Raw genomic sequence first — 24,259 nt, 5'->3', positions numbered from 1 at the left:
AGAAGGTTAGATGAATTCAATGTCTTTCCTTTGGACATTGAATTCATCTAACCTTCTTATTTGAATTGAGCTATATATGATTACTTGGAATCCTTATGCTCTTGCTTTCATTTCCTTTCAAATCTGAATACAGTTGTGAAAGATTATGCTTGCATCATATTGACTCATAAAGGCACATGTACGTTTTGTTGTTCTATGTGTGCTTCCGATATGTGCTATTTATTGTTCATACTGTCCCTTTGTACTCTAGTGTTTGTGGGATATTGTGAACCTTTACCAGAAATGGTAAAGGGAGTTATACATAGAGCTTGTGATGCTCTGCCAGCCTCCTATGACTTCACTCAAACATGGGTGGATGGAGCTCCTAGACGTGGGAGACTTATGTTTGGCAGTCATTCAGAAATGGATATACCATATTATGTTATGGTCTCACTTCACCTTCTATGTGTTTGATATGATATCCAGAGCTTTTGTTATGTGTTTCTATATGTGCTTTGGATGAGAATGATATGAATGTAACGTCAAATTCGACGTTTGAGCTTTTGTTCCGTATTCGTTCTTTGATATATTCCGAAATGATTCATATGTCGTTGATATGCTTTGAAATATTTTACATACCATTGATATGTTCCGAAATGTTTCATTTGTTATTGATATGCTCTGAAACATTTCATACGCCTTTGATATGCTCCGGAACATTTTATACGCTATTTATATGCTCTAATTACTCTATGCTCCATTTATTATGAACCAAATATGTTTTGAATGACATGACACATGATTTTGTATCTAATGAGATGATATCCTTGAGAATTCTTGTATTCTGCCTTGCATTATGATACCTTACTTGTTTGAAATCATTCCTTTTGTTCTGAATATATTTTGTCACTTGCTGAGCTGTTTTTAGCTCACACCGTTGTTATATAAATCCTTCGGGTCAGCTTGTCACTCTTTGAGATGTTTTGAATTGGGTTGAAGCAATGGAGAGCTATTCAAGATTATGGGCAAGTCTTGTTGGTTATTATGTTATTGTTGTATAAGCATATTTTGTATGTAATGAAATGTTGTCGATGAACCAAAATGGATATACCGTGTAAAAATGTTAGAAGATCTCTCTTATTTGAAATTTTGGAATGTTAAGTCTAGTTTACGATGATGTGAATATGTGGTAAATGATTAGAGTTCTGATTGTATAAATTACTTAGTTTATGGATTTATAAATATTGTTCATGTTTGTTAAGTTGGCTTGGGTTGCCATAAATGTGAATTATCGAGTGATGTGATATATAATTATAAACTGCACAGGTTTTATATATGTGAATTTGATAAAATGTTTTTCAGTATCCTCAAATGTTAGTTTGGATTCTGGATTGGTTTGTGATGAAAATTTTAATATTATTGATATTTTTTACGGTCGTGACACGTATGAGTCGGGAAAACGTAAGAAGAAACCTACCATAGTAGGAGACACAAGATAAAATGTGTCCGAGATATGTGAGTCAAGAAAACTCGACCCATGTAATAAGAAACCCATCATGGTGGGATGCACAAGACAAAATGTGCTCGAGACACGTGAGTTAAGAAAACTCAACCCGCTTAATAAGAAACCCATCATAGTGGGAGGCACAAGATAAAATATACCCGAGGTGTGTGAGTTAGGAAAACCTGATCCGTGTAATAAGAAATCTATCATGACAAAAGGCATAAGACAAAATATATCCGAGACACGTGAATCGAGAAAACCTGACCTATGTAAGAAGAAACCTATCACGACGAGAGGTACAAGACAAAATATACTTGAGGCACGTGAATTAAGAAAATCCGACCTATATATGAAAAAACTTATCATGATATGAGACACAAGACAAAATGTGCCCGAGACACGTGAGTCTAAAAAACCCAACCCGTGTAAAAAGAAACCCACCATTGCGGGAGGCACAAAACAAAATATGTTCGAGATGCATGAGTCGGAAAAACCCAACCCGCATAAGAAGAAAATGATCACAACGGAAGGCATAAGGCACAATGTGCTAGAGGTGCGTAAATTGAGAAAACCCGTCCTGCTTAATAAGAAACCTATCATGGTAGGAGGCACAAGACAAAATATGCCCGAGGTGCACGAGTTAGGAAAACCTAACCCACGTAATAAAAAATCCACTACGATGGGAGGCATAAGATAAAATATGCCCAAGATGTATGAATCGAAAAAACCTGACTCGTAAGAAGAAACCCGTCATAGCAAGAGGCACAAAGCAAAATATGCTCGAAACACGTGAGTTGAGAAAACCCAACACACATAAGAAGAAACCCATCATGATTATATGCACAAGACAAAATATACCCGAGGCACGTGAGTCGGAAAAACTGAACCAACATAAGAAGAAACCCACTATAACGAGAGGCACAAGACAAAATGTGCTCGAGGTGCATGAGTCAAAAAAACCTAACCCGCATAAGAAGAAACTTATCACGGTGGGAGGCACAAGATAAAATGTGCCCAAGGCACGTGAGTCAGAAAAACCCGACCTGCGTAATAAAAATCAATCATAGTGAGAGGCTCAATACGAAATGTACCCAAGATGCGTGAGTCGAGAAAACCTGACATACGTAATAAGAAACTTATCATGGCGAGAGGCACAAGATCAAATGTGGCCGAGGCGCATGAGACGAGAAAACCCGACCCACATAAGAAACATGTCACAACGAGAGACATAAGATGAGATGTGTCTAAGACACATGAGTTGGGAAAACCCAACCCGCATGAGAGTAAATATACCATGGTGGGAGACAGAAGGGAAAGAATGCCTGAAGCATGGAGGTAGAGCGACCACTACCCAACATAGTCGATCAGCTTGGAGGCACTTGAAAAAAAAAGGGAGATGCAAGCACCTTGGGCAGAGACGAACCCCCTCAGCCCGAGGTGGGTCCCACAGAGATGGGAGGGGCAGGTCAACAACGGGGGACTTCGCTGCATCCCTGCTATGGACCTATTACTCGATGTGGGTCCCTTAGGGATTAGCAAAGGAGGAGCCCACCTCAGCTCCTCTCACAGCCCACCTCATGGCAACCGGAAGAAGAGGGACAGGTAGGCAACTGGGGGGCTTCATAGCATTCCTATTATGGATCCACTACACGATGTGGTTCCCTCGGCAATGAGTAGAGGAGGAGCCCACCTCAACATCACATGCAACCTGCCTCGACTCATCTCGCAGCTCGCCTCAATAGTGAGCAAAAGAAGAGAGGTAAGTTAGTGACAGGGGGCTTCGTAGCATCCTCGATGTGGACCTATTGCCTAACATGGATCCCTCAAGGATAAGCAGTGGAGGAGCCCACCTCCACACCGCCTATAGCCCACCTCAACTCCTCTCGTAGCCCGCCTCCGCAACGAGCAAAAGAAGAGGGGCAAGTCCACAATGGACCACCGCCAGCAATGTTTGCACCCCTTGCTTGTGGTCCGCATCGAGGCGTGGAGGTCGGGAAACCCATCTAGGTCGAGAAGAAATAGGCCCCCTCTACCTAAAGTGGGTCCCTTGATGATGGGAGGGGTAGGTTAGCGATGGATTGTCTCCAGTAGCGCTCACAACCCTCAGCTACAGTCCTCACCGAACTATAGAGGTTAAGAAACTAGACCCCCTCCTTCGCTTGAGCCAGGGAGGTCGGGATCCCTGATCCCCCCCCCCCCCGCTTGAGGCGTAGAAGTCGAAAAACTCAACAAGGTCAGGAAGAAATAGACACCCTCCATTCGAGGTGTGACCCTCAGCGATGGGAGGGGTAGGTCAACAATGGACCGTCACCAGCAGCACTCACACCCCTCTCTTTTGCCCAAGGCATGACAATTGGAAATCTTGACCAGGTCGAGAAGAAATGGGCCCCCTCCACTCGAGATGGTTCCCTCGATGATTGGAGGGGTAGATTGGTGATGGATCGCCACTAGTAGCACTCGCACCTCTCACCTATCATCCTCACCAAGCTATAGAGGTCAAAAACCTAACTCTACCCTCCACGCCCGAAGGAGGGTCGAGTTCATGTCAACAAGGATTGATCTATGACCGAGGAGGGCCCATCGGCGATATACGACCCCTTGTTGAGGGATGGAGGTCATCGATTCAAGGCGCTGGTCAAGCGCCCCCTTATCCTATCAATGTCTACCTAATATGCAAAGTCGAAGAACTAATCGAAGAGGCAAAAGTTTTAACATGTGAGATGAACTGGACACTACACTTCATATCCCTCTTGTGAGAGCCTTCGAAGCACACCTAAAGGAGTTGGGACAAATGATAGGGAGAACATCATCAGTCAGTCGTCATCCGACATGTGATCTCCACGTAATATTCAGGGTGGACGAAGAAGACGAAAGCCACCCTCTACTTATCTACCCACGTGGACAAGGATTCAAGGCAGGTGGTTATGAACTGTCCCCCCCCTTATCACCCCCTTGGATAAAAGATCGACGGAAGATTGTTAGAGGCAATTAAAGGTTACCTCCTCAAAGATTATTTCATGAAATATTCTACCTGTTTACGATTAGGTATAAAAACATCTTTGACACAATGAAAAAAGATCACATCCTCACTCACATATCTCAAATTACTAATTCAAATATTAAAGGGACTTGGTTGAGAAGTAAACTTTCTAACCACTCGCATCCTCACTCACATATCTCAAATTACTAACTTATATATATATATATATATATATATATATATATATATATATATATATATATATATATATATATATATATATATATATATATATAGAGAGAGAGAGAGAGAGAGAGAGAGAGAGAGAAATGTTAACTAGTGACAATCTCAAAACTTAATGGACACAGAATATTAAATCAGTGATGATAATCTCACACAAAACATTTTCCGTAAATTTCAGCATGGAATACCAAATGAATTCTCTCGGTTCTTAAAATATATCTAATAAATCATGATACATAACAAAGCAGTATAGATCAAGCATTGTAGGCATGAGAAGATAACCTCTGCGTCCACCGCATTTAAATTTGAGAATACACTCGATATGATGTGAAACTGATTGGATCAGTATAAAAAAGGCAAACCCACTTGGCCGATAACAACCATTTTGATCTACACAGCCTGCTAAATGGACATACTTGCAGACCAAATCTATATCTGATCAGCTGAATATACACTACGTCAGAAAAATTCTTCCATGATAGGCTTCCAAGCCAGATTTGGCTCTGGAATCAATCTGAACTTGCTATTATGGATTCTGGAGATGTGCAACAAAAAATTTCAACTGGTGTATTATTACACAATCTTCGTATCAATGATGACCATCTTGGAGTTATTGTGGAATATTTATATGCTATTATCCAACTCCCAGATCACCACTTTCCCATCCAACCCTGCAAGAAATAAAAGACTTCTGAATTCTGACACAAGTGACCAACAAACTTTAAAAAATAAACCTAAATTTTCTAACCTGATGTACTGAAGCGTCTCACAATGGTATCACCAGGTTTTCTCAAAGGAACAATACAGCTGAAATCACAATGAATATGTTTGAGCATAACCTTCTTCAAAAGAAGGCTGGAGAGGTGCAGCAAAGGATATCTCAATGGCATGATATATAAAACTACCTTATGCAGTTTTCATGAGCCCCGCCCCGCGGCCGTGATGATTCAACTGTGTCAGAATTGATTGCTGGTTTTGACTGACCATACAACTTGCCAAAGGCTTCAGAGAACTGGGAAAAGTAAACAATTTATTATTATTAGCTAGGTATACGAGAAGCTAGTTAATTTCAAGAATTCTACCTGACATATATTGCCCATTATATCTAATTTAGATCAGGAAAATATATGGTGGAGCTTAAGTTATATATTAGATGGTACTATATTGACTATGAGCTTAACTATACATGGTCTATTTTTGAAAGCATATGTAGCTTAGCCAGAGGCTTTGTTAGCGCTTCAAAAGTTTACTTTCTCTCCTCTTTCTTCTAAAACACATAATTACATATAAATCAAAGGTAAAGGTCAACGAAGAGTTACAAAATAGGAGAACAGGCAACTAACCGGATTTCATTCTTGTGATAGATTCTTAACAATTACAGTTCATAGGTTCTCTAAAAGATTGCAGTCATGAATGACTACAGGATTTAAAGGTCATTGGGTATACAAGTACAAACTTGGGATCAAAGAATTCAAAACATTCAATTCTCAGTATAGGTGTACTGTCAGTCAAAGGAACACATACCTATCAACTGTGGACATTAAATTTGAAACAAAAATACCATTTTTCACATAGATTACAGAGAAAAGAAAGAAACATACAGATTTGGCTGCATTCGGAAGACCATGAGAAAGAGTGATGGTAAACTAAGTCTTTATGGAGATCAATTGATGAGAGTGTAACAGAGTATTTGTATATCTTAGTACAAGAGGATTAAACTCATTCCTTAGTTTGTAGGAATAGGATCTTCCCCAATACCTGTGAACCATATTTAGAGCTTGATGGTGCTATTTTCTTCTCATCTAAGAATTTTACAAAGCTCCTGTTACAACAAAAAAAATCACACAAAACAATAATGAGGAATCTCAAGTGCACCATAGAGCACAGTGTACAAGCAATGCATATTATATCAAATACAATAACTTTTATTGTTTTACTGCAATAATCCCATTTACATTAGCAATAAGGTTACTTAGCTTTGGCTAATATTATGAAACAAGTTTATGGCTAGTTTTGTGAAACAAGCATACCATAGTCCTGTTTCATCTGCAGTGAAAACCATAGGGTTGCAGTCGAATCCAACACCAATAACCAATTTCTCAGAGACAAAGAGGATCTGAAAATTATGTCAGCCATTGGTACATAAGTTCAGCTTATGCTTGAGAAGAACATAGATACTGTAAAACAAAGTAAAGGGAAAATGCTGACCCACATCACGTAGCGGCAAATCACGCAAGGCTACATTTTGTGCTGAAGGAGACGAACCCACATCTTCAATGAAGTATATCATAGAGTTGTGACCTACAAGTGAAAAACCAAATGGCAAATGTTGGGTCGTAAAAGAAAATTAAAATAGATGCAAGAGAAGAAAGTGGTGAATTACAAACTGTAACAGCAACTTATTTGATATATACTGTATCATGGTTAGTGAAATTAGGTATTCAAGTGATTTAACATGTTTTGCAGGGATGTTAAAATTGAACAAAGCTATTATTCATTTGGTGAAATAAATTTGTAAGACCTGAATGGAACAAAAGGAGTGTAGACCAACCATAAGTTTCTGGAGAAAAAAGTCATGCAGTCCAACAGTGTCTTTCTTTATTGAAGAAAAATATCAGGGCCCCAGTGAACTTGTAAATGTGGTAGAATTTTAAATTTTACCTTACTGGCTAATAACTGTTCTCAAAGACAAATAAAAAAAAGGAAATAGATGCAACCTTAAGAGAGAGCAGAGCAAAGAACACATACAGAGCAATGAAGAGTTTTATCCTACGGAAAACATAGTGTAAACAGGAGCCATTATGACCCCAGCATAAGAAAAAATATCTAATCCGTTTTCCAATTGTATTTAAGGATAATATTAGTCAATTAAAATTCACAAACAACTTTGATAAACAACTAAATGAATACAATCTCCCATTACCAACACATAAAGATGTTAAAAACACTTAAAAGATGCAAATTTATTCTATCAAAAACCATAAAAGAGACGAATAATGTAAAATAGACACGTATTTGAGGGAGAGTGCATCCTATGTAACAATGTGTGCAGAACAATGAAGAGATTTATCCTTGGATAAAGAAAATAACTATTGCCATCAATAAAAGAAGACTTCAGTTAAGACCATGAGTACATGACCATAGAAAGATTAAACTCTAGAACCTGTTACAAATTTATCCGGGGATCACACTGATCAACAGTAACATTAATCAACAAGATCCAGGAACAAATAAAAAACTATCTCCCACTAGTGGAGTATTGATATGCAAAGAAGACCTAGCAACTCTAACCTGCATAAGCCAAGGTATTGCCACTTGGAGACCACCTCACACCAAATGCCCATGTAAACGAAAGATCAAGTTGTGCAATTTGCTGCTTTCAGGAATACAATAAAAATATCAAGTAAACATCAAGTTCCCAGAAAAATCTAAAACAATAAACTCTACAGTAAAAATAAAGTTCTAAAAGACATGAATAATTATTCACAAAAAACGGACAACTTAATAAAGTATATTTCAAGATAACCACTAAATGATATTCTGAGAACTCAGAACAAAGCTTAAATCAACAAAAATGTACGTTAAATTGGAGAAATACAATGATGCTTTCTTGAGTTTCAACTTTTATTTGATAAGACTTAGAAGCTTGGAAGAGAGACAAAGAACAAATGAGAGAGATTGAGAAAGTTTTGAGACATTGAGTGAAAGAGAGGAGAGAATGGTTGTTTTCAGGTGGGAAATCAAAAAATGGGAGAGTGCGGCACAATAGTACCTGGCATAGGTGGTGGTACCAGATCTAACCGGGTGAAATTGACTGGTCCATGTCTGCATCATAGTCAAAGCAGTACAGTTGGCATTTTTATTTCTGCTTCCTAGTAATTTTGTATACCGACCTCAACAGTCTCATGTCAACTACACAAATTTTTTATACTTACATATAAAATGTCCAACACCTTGATTCATATAGCATAGTTTACATGACAATCATCCTATAAAATTTTATTTTTACAGAGCACATGACTATCACACTAATGTCTCAATCTCCCTCTAAAGTTTTATCATCCATGATCCAACTTGTATTTTATGAAAAATATCCTTATCAACTTTCTCCATTTTTGTTCAATAGTGGATCCAACATAAGTCAAACTATATTTATTGGAATTTCACAATCCATCCTAAGTACATCATTCTCCTTTCAGTGCCAGTTAAACTATATTCTTTGCAGTCAATCTTAGTCTTAATCTAAATTTTTCGATCTCCAATGTTTGCCTTTATTGCTGAAGTTTATAATTAATATCATTCAAATTCTTATCATTTAATACAATATCATCAGCAAATAACATATACTATGAAACTCTATCATATAAGAGACTCGTAAGTTTGCCCATTATCAATATAAATATATAAAGACTTAAAGCTAATCCTTGAGGTAACCCTTATAGTTATATGAAACTCACTAGATTTATTCTCTCCAATTCTAACACCAGTGACTACAATATCATATATATAGTTTATGAAATCATTAAAAAAAAGTTGAAGCAAATATCAAATAAGATAATTTAAGGCATACACTTAATTTCAGGACATGCCATGTGACAAGTGAATGTTAGGCAGGTTAGGCAGGCACTTATAGTCTGGCATTGTATGGCAATACATCATTCCATGCTGGTCAAGAGCCTAGCTTCATGCCAAGAAAAAAGGATTATCCATGCCAATCCTTTGTAATCTTTAGTTATGATGTCTGCATGCAGCAGCACAAACAGGCATGACCGAGCACACCTAAGCTGCAGAGGTGCATGCACACACATCCTTGCTGCCCATGTTTTCTTAACAAGGTCAGCACAAACATCCAGGAGGAAGGCGTAATCAAACAAACAATATAAAAGAACATTTACAAGATTTGTTCAACTAAAAAGAATAAATTGGAGGATACAAACCTCCCCAAACTTTAAATTGCTAGAAGAACTTGCTCCTGATTCCCTGACACAAGTCAAACAAAAATAAGCTATCTGTATCTTCTTTAAAGCATCATTTAGACTATCACTAAGTATCCATACCAACCTTGAGTCTACACCTTTGATGAAAGTGGAAAAAACCCGACACTTACCATCAGTAGATGTTGTTGCAAGAAGAATCTGCAATCACAAAGCCAAAGACGAATTCAAACAAGCACTGGAAATTGTTCTGTTCTTACAGTGACAAGAACCATCATTCTTTTAGTTCTGAGAATAGATGTAAATAACAAATATGCATGCTGTAAATTCCCTAAGTTTCATGAGTGCAGTTGGAAACCAGTAAACCAACTGTTCTAACTGCAGCTTTCCTTCTTTTACATGTTATCAATCGTCACATTGCAACCCAAGCAAAAACAAGAAGAGGAATGTGCTAAATCATGCTTGTGCCATTTCAGTGACATAAAACCAGATTCTAGTTCACATAAATAGCAATTAGGAAGAAGGTATGTATATTTTAACAAGATGCAGTCACAATATAACAAAATAGCCTGAAGTACTATGTCTATTCAGCTAATTTGATCTGTAGGTACTCGAAGTCAATAACACCAACATGCGGGAATGCAGAGTACTGGAAGTCCATGTTTTCCTGATATACATTTATAAAGGCCCTAAATATGAACAAGCTAATGATCCAATATCATTGTTCTACATGTATTACAAGAATAGAAACCCAGAAGAAAGAAGGATAAGCTTTTATTGGACTATTAAATTAAAGTTTCAAGTTTAATGTTTCACAACAATGATGATATGTAGTTGTTCTATTCTGATTCTAAAAGTCATACAGACAAGATAGTCCATCTTTACGCACTGTAATTTCTCATTTACATTGACTCTCAAGGTAGCCCAATTGTTCTACTTAAATAGATGTATGCCTGAAGGATCGGGCATGATAAATTGACTTTTGTGGTGTATATAAATTATTTGTGAAATCTTCTGTATATGTCAAACATCTCACCTTTTGCTCTTGTTCTTCCACATGCACACTCACAATTCAAAATTATAAGTATCTATATATAAGCTGGAGAACATTCTAAGGATTAAATATTAATTTGACAGGAAAGTAAACAGAGATATCACATTTTAAAAATGTCTAGAAGTTGAACTAAAGTGACCAATTTAAACAACTCCAAACTACAACTTTTCAGCATTTTAGCTTGGATAGAAAAAAGTTGCAACTCGTGATAAAACAAATAAATAGGGTCACGAACTTACATTGTTAGGATGCCATGCAACACTTGTAACTGAAGAATTGTGTTTTTTCCTGATAAGTTTACTAACCCACCTAAATGAAATAGCATGTAGTGTAAGAAACTAAATTCAGCTTACAGGATCAAAACTAGTTAGATAATACAATGAGTTGTATGGCTAACCAAAGTAACAATTTTCAGTAAACATTGAATAACAAATATAAAATAGTTGACACTGTCTGAGAAGATGGCACGTTCTGTATGTTGACATGACTAAACACCAAGGAAGAAAGAAAATCATTCTAAACCACTTTGAAAGTTTGAATTGTGAAACAAAACACTAAAACAAGATACTGAAATTGAATGTTCTAATGAAAGAACGAACTAACTATTCAAGGGGGTTATCCAGATAATCTAGGATATAATAGCTCAGCGATTGTGGGGTAAAATAGCTCTCTTGCTTTCTGTTTTTCCTTTTAACTTAGATACTCCAATCTTTAGCAACCAAACAAAAATAGAAAGATGGAGTGAGTTAACAGGAACGGGACAGGATGACCCAATTCAAATGCAGCCACCGAGTCATGTGAGCAATGGGACATAAACTAACCTACTAAGTCCTCCCATTCTAAACAAGCTGCTATGTCGACAAGAGAAACTAATAAAGCATACAGTGCAATGATGCCAACAAAAGGCATGACAAACCTTTTGTTTTTCATGTTTTTACCATAATCAAGTAAATCAAGTAGCTACCTAGTTAGCACTCAGAACAAACAACGTAAAAGAATTTCAGCTCAGCCTTATTTTCAAAATTGAAGCAATCATGACACCAGAACTGTACCAACTCAACCATCAATTGGTATCAAAACCGGATTCCTTGCATTTGATAACCATTCTTAGCTAGGTATCAAGATTTAACCATGACTAGAAAACGAAGTTACATTTTCATTCACACTTTTTTGTCTATGTGGAGGCTAAGCCATTTTACCTAATCCAGCATTGTTCATGTTGAAATCTTCAGAAAATAAGTTGTACTAAGTAAAACAACTTCAACATGGATTCTTTCCTCCAAAGTGCCAAATGTGCCTATGGCTTACCCCATATTCCTAGCAAACTGGCTTTGAGATTGATTTAGCAGTGATACTGGGTCAAGAAGGCTCTGATGCTACATCAACTCCACATGAGACATTCTGATCAAATGTTATATGTAATCTACAGAATGTCACTTATAAGTTATAAATTAACAACCTTCTCTGGACTACATTGAAAACTAATGCAGCTTAAGACAAAGATATGCTTGATGAGACAATACCATTTTAAAAAAAATTAATAGGACACTCAACCAGCTGTTAACAAGACTAGAGACAGGTGGTCCACTCTCCATCAGAGGTGCAATCACCCCACTTAGAAATCATTTTTGTACTTTTTAATTTATAAAAATTATCTAGGAGATGCAGACTCGTAGATCCTCTATAAGTTGATGGATATGATACTTTCTCGTCAACAATAAATAAACATGTGAAGATAGTAAGCACCAAATAAAACAAAGATTATTAACCAGACACCGGACAATTTCCCAAAAAACTAAAGCAAATGTATTCATGTGTACAAGTTCACAAGCCACAAATAAGAAACTACATGAAACCAGGGATAGTAATTTTGGGTACTATATCCATGCCGGTCATTAGCTAGACCAGAAGGGGAAGGAGGAGAAAAGAAAAGGAGGAGAAGGAAGAGGAGAAGGCGAAGAACAAGAGGGGAGGATGAGGCAAAGAAGAGGGGAGGAGGCAGTTAGAGGAGGATGAGGAGGCAGCAGCAGAGGATGATGAGAAGGTGGAGATGGCGGAGGATGAGGAGGAAGTGACAATGGAGTAAGAGTCGGAGGAGCCGACAGGCCAAGGGCAATGTAGGGGGAGAGAGAGAGGTTGATAAAGCGTCTTTACGGTTAAAAAAATAAGCTTACCGATCCGATCCAGGCCTGTTGACACCTGAACCAGTTAGCAGATACTTGATAGGCAATCGACATTTAGCACAGTAGTTGTACCAGAATATACAGCAAACATATTTGACATGCAAATGTTCTAGTTAGCATGGTAGTTGATTACTGCATATAGATGATGCAACAAACAGAATAAATGAACATGAAAGCCCATTACCAGTTATTCTCTTTCTCGTAGTAACATATGCATACAGTTTTAGCACCACTTCCGACAGCAAACTTGTTCTCTGAGAAGTGCATCGATGAGTTAATAAAAGCTAGAGAGAAGGTACATTACATTATACTATGAAACCAATACCTTTATCTCTTCAGAAAAAAAAAATAATATAAAAAGCTGTTGCCTTTTACTAAATCAGATCTACAGTAATTTTATACCCAAGTTTCTTGTTAGTTTTGAGCAAAAGATTCCACTATGTATAAATTACAATTTCATAGATTGTAATGGTTATCAAACTAATTGGAAATTCAATTTGGATGAGGCTTTGTAATCTTGTGGTAATTGGTAAACTGAACGGTAAAACAGTAGTCTCACTTCTTTCATTCAAGTCTTCATTTGTCACTCTTATCTACATCGACCATTCAACTTGAGTAGCAGTTAGTGGATAGAGTGAATATGACAATAAATCCAAGTGTTTCTCCCTCATTTTGCCATTCAGTTGAATATACATCAAACAACCATGCAATGGAAATTGCGATAAAGACTACTTGGACAAGGCTCATCTTAACACAATCACAAGGATAATAAGTCTATCTGATGTGTAGCAAATCACGAACAAGATCACTAATCATTAACAGACAGCAAAATAAAGAGCAGAACGTGCATCTGCCACCTTGTTCTACTACCTTTAGGACTCCATTGAACACAGAGGGCAGCACGATTAAGCCTGAGAATAACAAGGGTGGGCACCCACTCAGATGCTTCTTGATTCCAAACATATCTGAGATTAGAAACATCAAAAGTAAGCAAACCTGGATTCATTAGTAACATCACCACATACATGCTTAACATGACAGAATAAAATCTTTACAGGAAAATACTCACGAATTTCGATCATGTGAGACAGTTACAATTTTGTTAGATCTTACGCTCCAATCTATTCCAGATACAATTTGATCATGCTGTAAAACATAAAAACATGGCAACAAGTAAGTGGCTATGAGCATGAGCAGTGCCCTAAATGAGATGATATACTACAGAACTCAAAATTTTAAATAGACAAAATTCTCTATTCTTATTCTTGCTAATTATTAGTCCATCCTTTTAGCATTTTCCTAAGTATGTGGCATAATCTCACCATTTCATGCTTGATGAGTAACACTCTGCTATGCAGAGAATAGGTGTTGAAATCAGAATAGTAATGGAGATATACATCCATCAGTAGGGCATTTACATATATAAAACTTACAGCCATACACAAACTAGTAGGACTAACTATATATGCCGACTATGAATAAAATCCTGAATCCCAGCTTGGTTAATCTAGGCTTCTTAAATTTAACACGGTTGGTAAAGGCCTTCCTCATTCTATAATGGCTTATGCTGCTCCAAATGCATACTTGTGCATGTCTAAGTGTTGCATGATTATTAAGTTCATTGTAACGATTTGCAATATGTTGAAATGCATCATTTAAATGCAACATGGGTACTGTAATCCTCTCGTACAACAAAGAAGCTTCGTGACAGCTTGAAGTATATTCTTGTAATCAGAAAACATCATCATAATGTTAAATAATTTAAATCCTAGTTAACTACATGAAAGTCCCAGGTCTTAAAAGGAAAAGATGATCATAAGCTTCAAAGATCACGATACCTTTTGAAGTACATGTACCCTTTCCCACTTTTCACCAAAAAGTTTGTAGATATGCACCTCATGATTATTTGGACAAAATGCAACCACTGCAAGAGAAAATGGTGTTAGGTCATAATCTTGGACACATAAGGCACACGATTTTACTTATCAATACTTCATGACAGTGCGTTATTAATCAAAATAACTAAAAAAGACAGATGACTGAATCCAGAACCATCAAGATGGATGGAAAACAAAGAAAAATCATGATGTAGGAGGCTCTTTGTAGACCTATCAATGGAAGGAAAATTTTAAGCATGTTCAACATGGAATCCTATTTTCACTATATCAAACCTCTCCAACACCATCCAAGTCAGTCCTAAACCTTATATCACAGGTAGAAATTGATAAAAGTCCAACCTTAATCAATCATCAGAAATCTGAAATTTCTTTTTTCAATCATACATCTAGATCAGTGTGAGAAATTTCACAATTATTTATTTGTTATTCAGATGGGATGAAACTAATATAGAAGACAATCGAAGGCCTACTCATGTTTTCTTCTTTGAATGAACATGGTGAAGATGAGACCAACAATCATCAGTTTACCAAAAACATACAGCAGAGTTTATTAAATAAAGAGGTGGGAAAGGATGGTTCTAACAGATAGAAAGAACAGTTATATTCTTTTAGAATGGTAAAAACCAGAGCAGTACAACAATAATTCTTTCCTTCAGTATAATATATCTAGATCTATTTAAAGTTTCAACTCTTTGAGCAGTCAAGCACTCCCAAGTTATCATGACCATACTGACCATTAAAATTTTATATTTCACTGTTGTTTTATTATTTAATTCTCTCAACAAATCACTCCTTGGTTCACAATAATCCATATTTTCGGATGCCCATCAAGCAACTCACGTCATACCATGCCACTGAATGCAAATAAACACGTGGTAAAGTAGTTCTGAACTATAATCAAGAACCTTGACGAGGCATGTTATGAATAATCTAAAGCCTCTAAATACTTTTATGGAAATTACAGTTGAAAAATGGAGCATCAAGTTTATACCCATCACTCAGAATGGAAATTTCTGGTAAGAAATCAATCAGCCAGAAGAAGACACCAATTACCAGAGATTGGCTTCCCTCTGCCAGTCTCCTTATTTCTCTAATAGATGTAGCAGAAATGAATCTCACACGATTTGTCCATGAATCTCAGAAATGTATTAGGCATATATACATTCAACTTAAGTCTAGGAACAAAGGGTCAAATGGACACATCTGGCATGCGGATGACAAAGGGAAGTGATATTCTTTTGAAAGCAAAATCATGATAGAACTTAGTTCTAAGACAGATCCAACAATCTTCAGTAGAAAGAGAGGACAAACTTTTTTATTTCATTTTATTTTCTTTTCCTTTTCTTTTGGCAAAAATGGTCGAATAAATGAATTTTGTTTATCAGAGACCAAAATTAGCGTCACCAGAAAGGATCACATGGATCAGAACCAATAAAAAGATTTCCCATGTCCCAATTAAAGGTGTACAAAACATAAAATAAGCTAAGCAAAACAACCGCAATCGTAAGATCATCTGATGAAGCCTAACAGGATAAATCTGGAATGCTGGGAGTTCCTGATCCAGCGCACGAACGGAAGGAAAAACATAATAGTACTAGGATTTACCTTACGCGAAACAAGCACTGATCCTACAGCAACCGCGTTCCCAGTTCAAGAACCCAATCGTAGATCCGGAAGAACAGGATAACAGGAAATGATAGAAGAGAGAGGACAAACGAGGAATTACTAGATTGATCGGGGCTCCAAGCATGGCAGGTGATGCACTGCGCGAACTGATGGATGGCCACCGCCGCCATACCCTAAATCACCACCTCCTACGCCTCCTCCCCGCACCAACTTCTTCCCCTTTATTTTCCCGTCCGAGAGAGGGATGTCTACAAAGGAAATCGTGATAGGGATGGATGCATCCAATCCTTGGAGGATTCGTCGTCGGGAGGTGAGGAAGGGGCGAGGAAGAGAAAGCTAGAGAAGCAAACACCCCCCGAAACCAAAAGCGATCTCAATTAGGAAAGCGAAAGCCGAGACTTGGATGTCTCACGCTTCTCCGACCCGTTTACTCGTGACCATCTCACTTACCCTTGTCGTCCTCGTAAGAACGGAGGGTGGGGGGGCCATGGTGGGTCCCGCCGCCATACTTTTCTTTTTTCCTTTTTTTTCTTTTTATTTATCGTTGTTAGCTTCGTCATTACTCGAATGATTGATTATTCTCACTTTTATTGAAGTTTTAAGTTAGAATATTTGCATTTGGAATATTTTCTCCCTACTTATAGTGACCTTTCATATATGCTTCTCCCGTTAATAATGTTGTTCATTGAAACTAGTAGGTAAATCTACTAGTTCCTAACTTGAATTAAAAATTATCACAAATCTAAAATATTCAAAACATCCTTGAAATTTTTTGACATCATAATTTGGTTTTTTTTTAATTTTAACATGTTTATTCTAATAATCAAATGGCCTGTTGGTGTGCTTTGATTACCCATAAGGCATATGTGTGTCTATTCTTGGATTTATGAGGATACATGTTATGAGCTTAAACTTGAGGGATAAATATGAAGAATATATATATATATATATATAATGGAATACAATTTGAGTTTAGAGGAACACATGGTTGATGAATGATGGGCTTTGTCCTGGATAAACTTTGTCCCAAGCCACCACATAAACCTTGCACTGGAAAGGTGATCAAGCTGATAAAAATTTTAATTGGATCCTCATTAATCCAAAAAAACTTAAATTGTTATAAAAAGATCTGATATATATATTTAACTCTTAACTTACAAGACATTGCACATTATATTTAACAAAACACAGGATGAATAAAAAAAAGGAAGGAGACAAATACAAGATTCAAACTGAAGAACTGTTTGGATTGGATTACCCAGCAATATGAAGAACTTGAGTTGTTAAGGAAAAACCCAGCATATATTTAATGACCACATGTAGGGAAAACAATGGATTCATATTTTCAGCCATGAAACTGTGTGAAACAGCAGGAAATATCCAAAACCATGTATTGTATTCAGTAGAAAACTGTGAAACAGTTGCAGCATTGAAGCAGCAAGCATGCCGGGAGTGGTCATGCCATGAATGACCACAGAGAAATCATGAACCTAATCAACCACCAAAAACAAGGGCAAATATGTGTTTTGCCCAAATTGATCTAGGCTCCTCTAATTGTTTCATCTCTTTTCTTCTGTGTAATACATACTCCAGAGTCCCCATCTTCTTCTCTCCTCTAAGGGTACCTCATTCTGTTTCTAGCTGTTATGCCGGGACTGCTTCCTATTGCTTCACTGGCCTTGTTGAAGGACTGAAATCCTGGTGCTGCATTCAAGTCCAACTCAATTAAGTCAGGATGTCCAGAGAGTCAAATTGTTCAAATATGAGTTCAGATCAGAATTCAACTTCAGAACCAAGCAACATAACTATAGTGTGTAGGTTTTTCCTTCAATCAGATTGGACGGTTAACCTAACCACAATTAATTTGCTCAAAATTGTAAGAGAACAAGGAATTTGCAATCCGATAGATGAGAGCATCAGAAGACCATGAAAGTGTAATGTCATACATTGTCATGATCAGGATATATTTTATTGGAACATTTTCATACAACTTATGTCACTATAGCTCAAGGTTTGCAACTTACCTCTCCAAAATGAACAGACTGACAGCCCATTTGCTTCCTCATAATTCTAAGTCTCTTCACTGTTTCCAAAACCATTCTGTAAGTTAGACTGAATCAGCAAACTACAAAACAGAACAAGTCTTTGACAATGAGAAAAAACTAAGGACAAGATCACCAGAAAACCCATAAGATTGCAACAAAATTGAATGCATGCACTATAACCAGAGTACAATTGATCTATGTTAATAAATGTATTCTAATGATGATCGAAACACCATGATATCGTTCTCCAGGAGAAATAGGTTCCCTGACCAAAGTAGTCATCCATGAATGATTTCTTGCGTTTAGGAATACCGATAGACAGGTATCAATATCAGTCTGTACTGTGAAGAAGGCATACCATTCGAGGCACATCTCCAACCAGCATCCAGTCCCCATCCTTGTCTTCATAAGTAAGAGAAAACTCAGAAGAACCATCTAACAACTTTGAAACCTTTGCTCCATCTGCCATCATTTACACCAATATAATAAGTAACTCCACCACATCCCAACATACCACAAAAAATACAGATAACTGCCGATTTTATTTCAATTCCTATGCTGCACAATAGGCAGACATCTATAAATTGATTTCCACTATGACATAGAATCTCCCTAATGGAGAACGAGAAATTATCGCTTAGATCTTAAGCTCTGCACTTGCATACATCAGGAAGATTAACTATATAATGATATAATTACAGATAATGAACTCACAGATAGAGGCCAAAGGGCAGGGCCCATAGTAGGCTTCTGAAACATGAGCTCAAGTGCAACTTCAAGAGATTAATGAGAATGATGGGCAATGAGATCCACCTTCCAACATATAGGATCACCATCCATTTCAATTTACCAAATAATGAATTCCTCTTTTCTTTTCCTTTATTCTCCTGATCATTGCTGCCAATGATGAGGTTGGTCTTCTTGAGGGAATTGGAGGTACTATCTTTGGAATGGTTGAACAATCTGTTCATCCTGAAGGCCCTGATAGATGGCCATCCCACTGCCACCTGACTGTTCGCTCACTTGAATTTTTTTTTTGAGACATAAAACCCAAAAATATTCAGCAACAAATTTAAAAGTTTATAAACAGCATAAGCTCAGGGATGAGAAAATAAAAGGAATTGCTTTTTCACTCTTGATTCTTTTTATATGTTAATATTTACATCAAGCATCTGAATACATTTCATCACTAATATTTTGCTTTGAGAACATATCACTGTCATGACAATACACGGAAACAAATTAAATGCAGCATTCAAGCAACTTAGCAGACTAACTCAGTACCAAAACCTTTACATCAAAAGCACCGAATAATTTTCGTCACTAATATTTTCCTTTGAGGTCATATCGTTGTCAAACTAATACAGTAAGACTAAACAATTCAAATAGGATGTTTCACTTTCTGAGAGAGAAAGGTGTTGATTACAGAAGAAAGCAAAGAAGCAAAAGCGAATAGTGTTCTGTTTCTTTCATCTTTCTTTGATGGAAGCAAATTCTGGTGATCTTATTAGTAAACAAAAAAGTCACAAACATAAGAGGAGAACAAAAAGGAATCTTCCTATTGCCGACTCCTTTGGCAGTAAAGAAAGCAAAAAGATAGTAATATGGGAGAACAAGAACCCCATGGTCAAGAGAAAGCAAGAAAGATAGAGAGACTGTAAGGCTCACCTGAGACGGGGAGGAAGGGAGTCAGGGGAGACGGATTCTGCCGCCCGCTTATTCCCGGCGACACCCGGGTTGGTGCCGGAGGACGAGGAGACCAAGGAAGCGGTTGGGGACATCGGAGAGGCGCGCGACGCCAGGGAGGGGAAGTTCTTGGCGATCAAGATGCGCCAGCACGGCCCCACGGCGCCGGCAGCGGCTTCCCCTTCCTCGCCGCCCCAAGGTCAGCCCTAGCCCCAGCTCCTCCTCATTTCTGACTTCCTCCTCCGTCTCCCCCGCCGCTCCAGCGCTGACTTCCGCCACCATCAAATCCTCCTCCTCCACCGTCGCCGCTGCCGCTTTCCACACCGATTCAGTCGACGCCACGCCTCCGTCGAAGCCGCAAACCCCTCGCGTCGTCCTCTCTCTCTCTCTCTCTCTCTCTCTCCGGCGACGGGACACCCTTTCTTGCGTCCGAGTTAAGAGGAGACGGACACAGTTCTGGCTCGCGTCAAGACAACCACCAATCCCCTTCTTTCTATTATTGGGTCCAGGAGAGTTTATTAGAAGAGCGATTGTGATGAGGAGAAGGGTATTATCTGGGCCTGATGTTGGTTTCTGGGCCGGAGTTCGAAATCTCGGGTCTAAGCCCTTTTCTTGGGCCCAAAGATGACCGCTTAGAGCCTTTAATGACCCCAATAACGACATGAAACATATCATTAAACCCAAAAAAAACAGTTAAACCATCTGAACCACCCGCGGCTCGGTTCGGTTCGGTTCGGCTCGCCTCATCCGTGGACGATCGCCGAGCAACTTTCTTCTATCGCACGCGAGATTGCTGCATTACCGTCGTCTTTTCTCACGCGATCAGTTGCGAAATGGCCGCGCCGCCATCGTCGCCCGGCCACTCTACGGTGGCGACACGGTCCCAAAGCTCCTCTGGTTCCTTCCACCATCGCCCTGTGCGCGCTTGGCGACACGAGGCGGCACGTGACGCTGCCGCCGCTTCAGCGACGACGCCCCCACACGTCTGCCAAGTGCACCGCAACGGGACGCGCACGACGGATGCCCGCCACCTCATGGATCAAGTTGTTGGAAATCCCACCGCAAGACGATCTACATATCCGAGGAGGAGGAGCTATTCACCACTGTCATCAACAGCAGCAGAAGCGAAGTGATATCAAGTAAGAAGAGGAAGAGGAGCAGCAGCGATGGCGAGCACTGCCGGAAGCATCATTCCTTGCAAGGGTACATGAATCAACCTTTCCTAATGCATCTAGATTTCCTTTTTGTCGTTCTTCTTCTTGCTCCAAGGAATTTTGGGGGCACGTGCAGCTGCGGTGGCTTGGGAGGCGGGGAAGCCGCTGGTGATCGAGCAGGTGGAGGTGGCGCCACCCAAGGCCATGGAGGTCAGGGTCAAGATCAAGTACACCTCCCTCTGTCACACCGATGTCTACTTCTGGGAAGCCAAGGCATGCCTTCTCCCTCTCCCCCGCTATCTCATCATCCTGTGCACCGACTCTGCTGTGATCCCATTAGATTCTTGCTAACGATGACAGAATCATGTTCCTCACTTGTTTACTATATGATCGAATAAGATTGTATGATTCTCTTCCTTCATTTTTACCCATCAAAATTTCTTTGAATCAGGGTCAGGCACCACTTTTTCCTCGAATTTTTGGCCACGAGGCATCAGGGTATGTTCATGTTGTGTTTCTTCTTCGCGTGGATTCTAATTTTCCTGCAACAACACCGTGCTTTACGCTATGTTCTTCCACAAATAGGATCGTCGAGAGTGTTGGTGAAGGTGTGACGGATCTGGAAGTCGGAGACCATGTCCTCCCGGTGTTCACAGGAGAATGCAAGGAGTGTGCACACTGCAAGTCTCAGGAAAGCAACATGTGTGACCTGCTAAGGATTAACACAGACAGAGGTGTGATGATTGGCGATGGAAACGCCCGGTTCTCTAAGAACGGCAATCCCATTTACCACTTCCTGGGAACCTCCACCTTCAGCGAGTACACAGTCGTCCATGTTGGCTGCCTTACTAAGATCGACAAATCTGCACCTCTTGACAAAGTTTGTGTCCTCAGCTGTGGCATATCGACAGGTATAATCAACACTCTCTTCACCACCACCCCCACCCTCTTTGAGATTAGAAATAGAATGTTCCATCCCTTTTCCCCTCAGGGCTCGGAGCCACACTCAATGTTGCCAAGCCTAAAAAAGGTTCAACAGTTGCGATATTTGGATTGGGAGCTGTAGGTCTTGCTGTAAGTCTTACATATATAGAACACTGATGAATCGATTACCATAGATCTACTACTTCTAAAACATTTACTCTGATCTCTGGTTTGTAGGCTGCAGAAGGCGCAAGAATCGCCGGCGCATCCCGAATCATCGGTGTCGACTTAAATCCCAGCAGATTTGAAGTGGGTAAGTTTTAAGTTTTCTTGCCAACATTTGCTTTCTCAACCACTGGATCACCATTTTGGCTTCTTTATGAGCAGCGAAGAAGTTTGGCATCACCGAGTTCGTGAACCCTAAAGATCATGACAGACCAGTGCAGGAGGTTGCATATTTCTCGAATGTTTGGCCACAAAACCTACTAGATCTGCAGGACTAAACCCAGTTCTTGTTGTCTCCCTTAGGTGATTGCTGAAATGACCAATGGTGGAGTCGATAGGAGCGTGGAGTGCACCGGCAACGTCAAGGCTATGATGTCCGCGTTTGAATGCGTTCATGATGTGCGTGATAGGACTGCGACATGGTTAATTACTACTCTCGAAGGACGAACAGCCATTCTCATTGTCTTCTGGTTGATTCACGCTTGTCAGGGATGGGGTGTTGCTGTGTTGGTGGGGGTTCCCAACAAGGACGACATGTTCATGACGAAGCCGGTGAACTTGCTGAACGAGAGGACACTGAGAGGAACCTTCTTCGGGAACTACAAGCCTAGGACGGATCTGCCCTCGGTGGTCGACATGTACATGAAGAAGGTGAGCTCTCTCCTGTCGAATGCTGAAGACGGTCTCATCAGAACGGAGATGAGATGACGTGTTTCTTTCTTTCCACCTGCAGCAACTTGAAGTGGAGAAGTTCATAACGCACAGAGTTCCATTCTCGGACATCAACAAGGCGTTCGACTACATGTTGAAGGGCGAAAGCCTTCGCTGCCTTATAAGCATGGATGAGTAGATCGAGAACGGAGCAGTGGTTCTACTTAGAACGCCTTGTTACGTACGTGCATGGCGAATAATAAAGCGTACGTGATGTTGTTAGCTACCTAACTGCTGGTTTCTACTGCGCTAATGTTTTTGGTGAGCTTTGCTTGTATTCCGATCAGACTGTTTAAAGATTATATTTCAAATAAAATAATCATTATTAGTATACGATTTGGGATCCTTTTACGTGTCATGTCACGATCGTTAGACTTGGATGTTGGTCAATCAAGATTTTTAAGATTCTAACTCGTGTCTTTGACCACGATTCAGAGTCAATCATTGAGAAAAGGACTAAATCTAAAATCCTTAAATTATCTTTGATCTCTTAATTATTAAATCAAGATAATAAATGAAATTAAATGCATGTTCTAATCGAGCTTTTTAATTCATTAGATCGTAGAAAATATTTAATTTTCAAATATGATATAACTCAACAATAATCAGGTCAATATCAGTCCAAAATAATTTTTTTAGTACCTTAAAAACAATCAGATGGAAATCATTTGTAGAATATTTTCCTCTAATAAACTCAGTATAAAGGATGACATGAGTTATTGTAATAGTAGTTAATTATTATTTATTAAAATTATACTGTCTCATTCGATTACTAACTTAAGTATCGTAGAGGTCATGTTGAAAAAACTTCGATCTTGATCTTTATACAAATCGATTACAAATAAGCATTCGAGCGAGCCTTAACCATCGAACGAACATTCGAGTTCCTTCTTTACCCATATCAGATTTCTTATGCTAAGTGGTCCTGAATCGATTCGGATTGATCCAAGTTTCACTTGTATTCCCATTCAAGCTGGTATTATCTTGTTGGCATCATTGTTCTTTCTCGTTCATTCTTGGAAAAGCGGAACTCAAGAACACTGGAAAGCTCCCCACAAAGCTGATCTGTGTTCGCGCTAAACTCCAAAATGTGCAGCATTTATGTGTGGCATC

The 24,259-nt window shown here is 38.9% G+C and overlaps 2 protein-coding genes and 1 long non-coding RNA gene across 9 annotated transcripts; 1 reads left to right on the top strand and 2 right to left on the bottom strand.

Annotated features, from left to right (window-relative positions):
* Positions 1 to 4,886: 4,886 nt before the first annotated feature.
* Positions 4,887 to 16,813, bottom strand: LOC135653419 (actin-related protein 2/3 complex subunit 1A-like). The gene is made up of 15 exons (XM_065175382.1): positions 16,502 to 16,813; positions 14,716 to 14,801; positions 13,947 to 14,023; positions 13,748 to 13,842; positions 13,062 to 13,131; positions 10,934 to 11,003; positions 9,768 to 9,841; positions 9,644 to 9,686; positions 7,998 to 8,079; positions 6,919 to 7,007; positions 6,737 to 6,822; positions 6,465 to 6,528; positions 5,612 to 5,718; positions 5,455 to 5,513; positions 4,887 to 5,377 (listed from the first exon to the last, which is right to left on the bottom strand). The coding sequence occupies exons 1-15, from the start codon at positions 16,569 to 16,571 to the stop codon at positions 5,331 to 5,333; spliced, it is 1,119 nt and encodes a 372-aa protein (XP_065031454.1). The 5' UTR covers positions 16,572 to 16,813; the 3' UTR covers positions 4,887 to 5,330.
* A 911-nt stretch (positions 16,814 to 17,724) lies between these two features.
* On the bottom strand, positions 17,725 to 20,606 carry LOC135652860 (uncharacterized). 7 transcript variants are annotated; one of them, XR_010502225.1, is made up of 5 exons: positions 20,115 to 20,606; positions 19,161 to 19,468; positions 18,805 to 18,908; positions 18,426 to 18,501; positions 17,725 to 18,105 (listed from the first exon to the last, which is right to left on the bottom strand). It is a non-coding gene; the product is annotated as an uncharacterized LOC135652860 (long non-coding RNA). The 7 variants fall into 7 exon arrangements; XR_010502227.1 differs by having other exon boundaries at positions 18,426 to 18,484; XR_010502229.1 differs by having other exon boundaries at positions 19,260 to 19,468.
* Positions 20,607 to 21,239: 633 nt separating this feature from the next.
* On the top strand, positions 21,240 to 23,477 carry LOC103970651 (alcohol dehydrogenase 1). Its single transcript, XM_009384516.3, has 10 exons — positions 21,240 to 21,335; positions 21,423 to 21,559; positions 21,738 to 21,784; positions 21,872 to 22,197; positions 22,278 to 22,360; positions 22,448 to 22,523; positions 22,598 to 22,659; positions 22,739 to 22,834; positions 22,925 to 23,086; positions 23,169 to 23,477. The coding sequence occupies exons 1-10, from the start codon at positions 21,299 to 21,301 to the stop codon at positions 23,283 to 23,285; spliced, it is 1,143 nt and encodes a 380-aa protein (XP_009382791.2). The 5' UTR covers positions 21,240 to 21,298; the 3' UTR covers positions 23,286 to 23,477.
* Positions 23,478 to 24,259: the final 782 nt, after the last annotated feature.

This window comes from Musa acuminata, chromosome BXJ3-11 (assembly GCF_036884655.1).
Source record: "Musa acuminata AAA Group cultivar baxijiao chromosome BXJ3-11, Cavendish_Baxijiao_AAA, whole genome shotgun sequence".
NCBI classification, from domain to species: domain Eukaryota; kingdom Viridiplantae; phylum Streptophyta; class Magnoliopsida; order Zingiberales; family Musaceae; genus Musa; species Musa acuminata.
Note: the sequence above shows the minus strand (reverse complement) of the source record. Positions and strands in the feature narration are given on the sequence as shown.

Coding starts and splice junctions, on each gene's coding strand:
- LOC135653419 (XM_065175382.1), bottom strand. CDS start 16,571: ATGGCGGCGGTGGCCATCCATCAGTTCGCGCAGTGCATCACCTGCCAT. Junction 13,132..13,747: donor TGTTCAATGGAGTCCTAAAG/GTAGTAGAACAA, acceptor TGCACTTCTCAG/AGAACAAGTTTGCTGTCGGA. Junction 6,529..6,736: donor GCAGATGAAACAGGACTATG/GTATGCTTGTTT, acceptor TTGTTGTAACAG/GAGCTTTGTAAAATTCTTAG.
- LOC103970651 (XM_009384516.3), top strand. CDS start 21,299: ATGGCGAGCACTGCCGGAAGCATCATTCCTTGCAAGG. Junction 21,336..21,422: donor AAGCATCATTCCTTGCAAGG/GTACATGAATCA, acceptor GGGCACGTGCAG/CTGCGGTGGCTTGGGAGGCG. Junction 21,785..21,871: donor TTTGGCCACGAGGCATCAGG/GTATGTTCATGT, acceptor TTCCACAAATAG/GATCGTCGAGAGTGTTGGTG.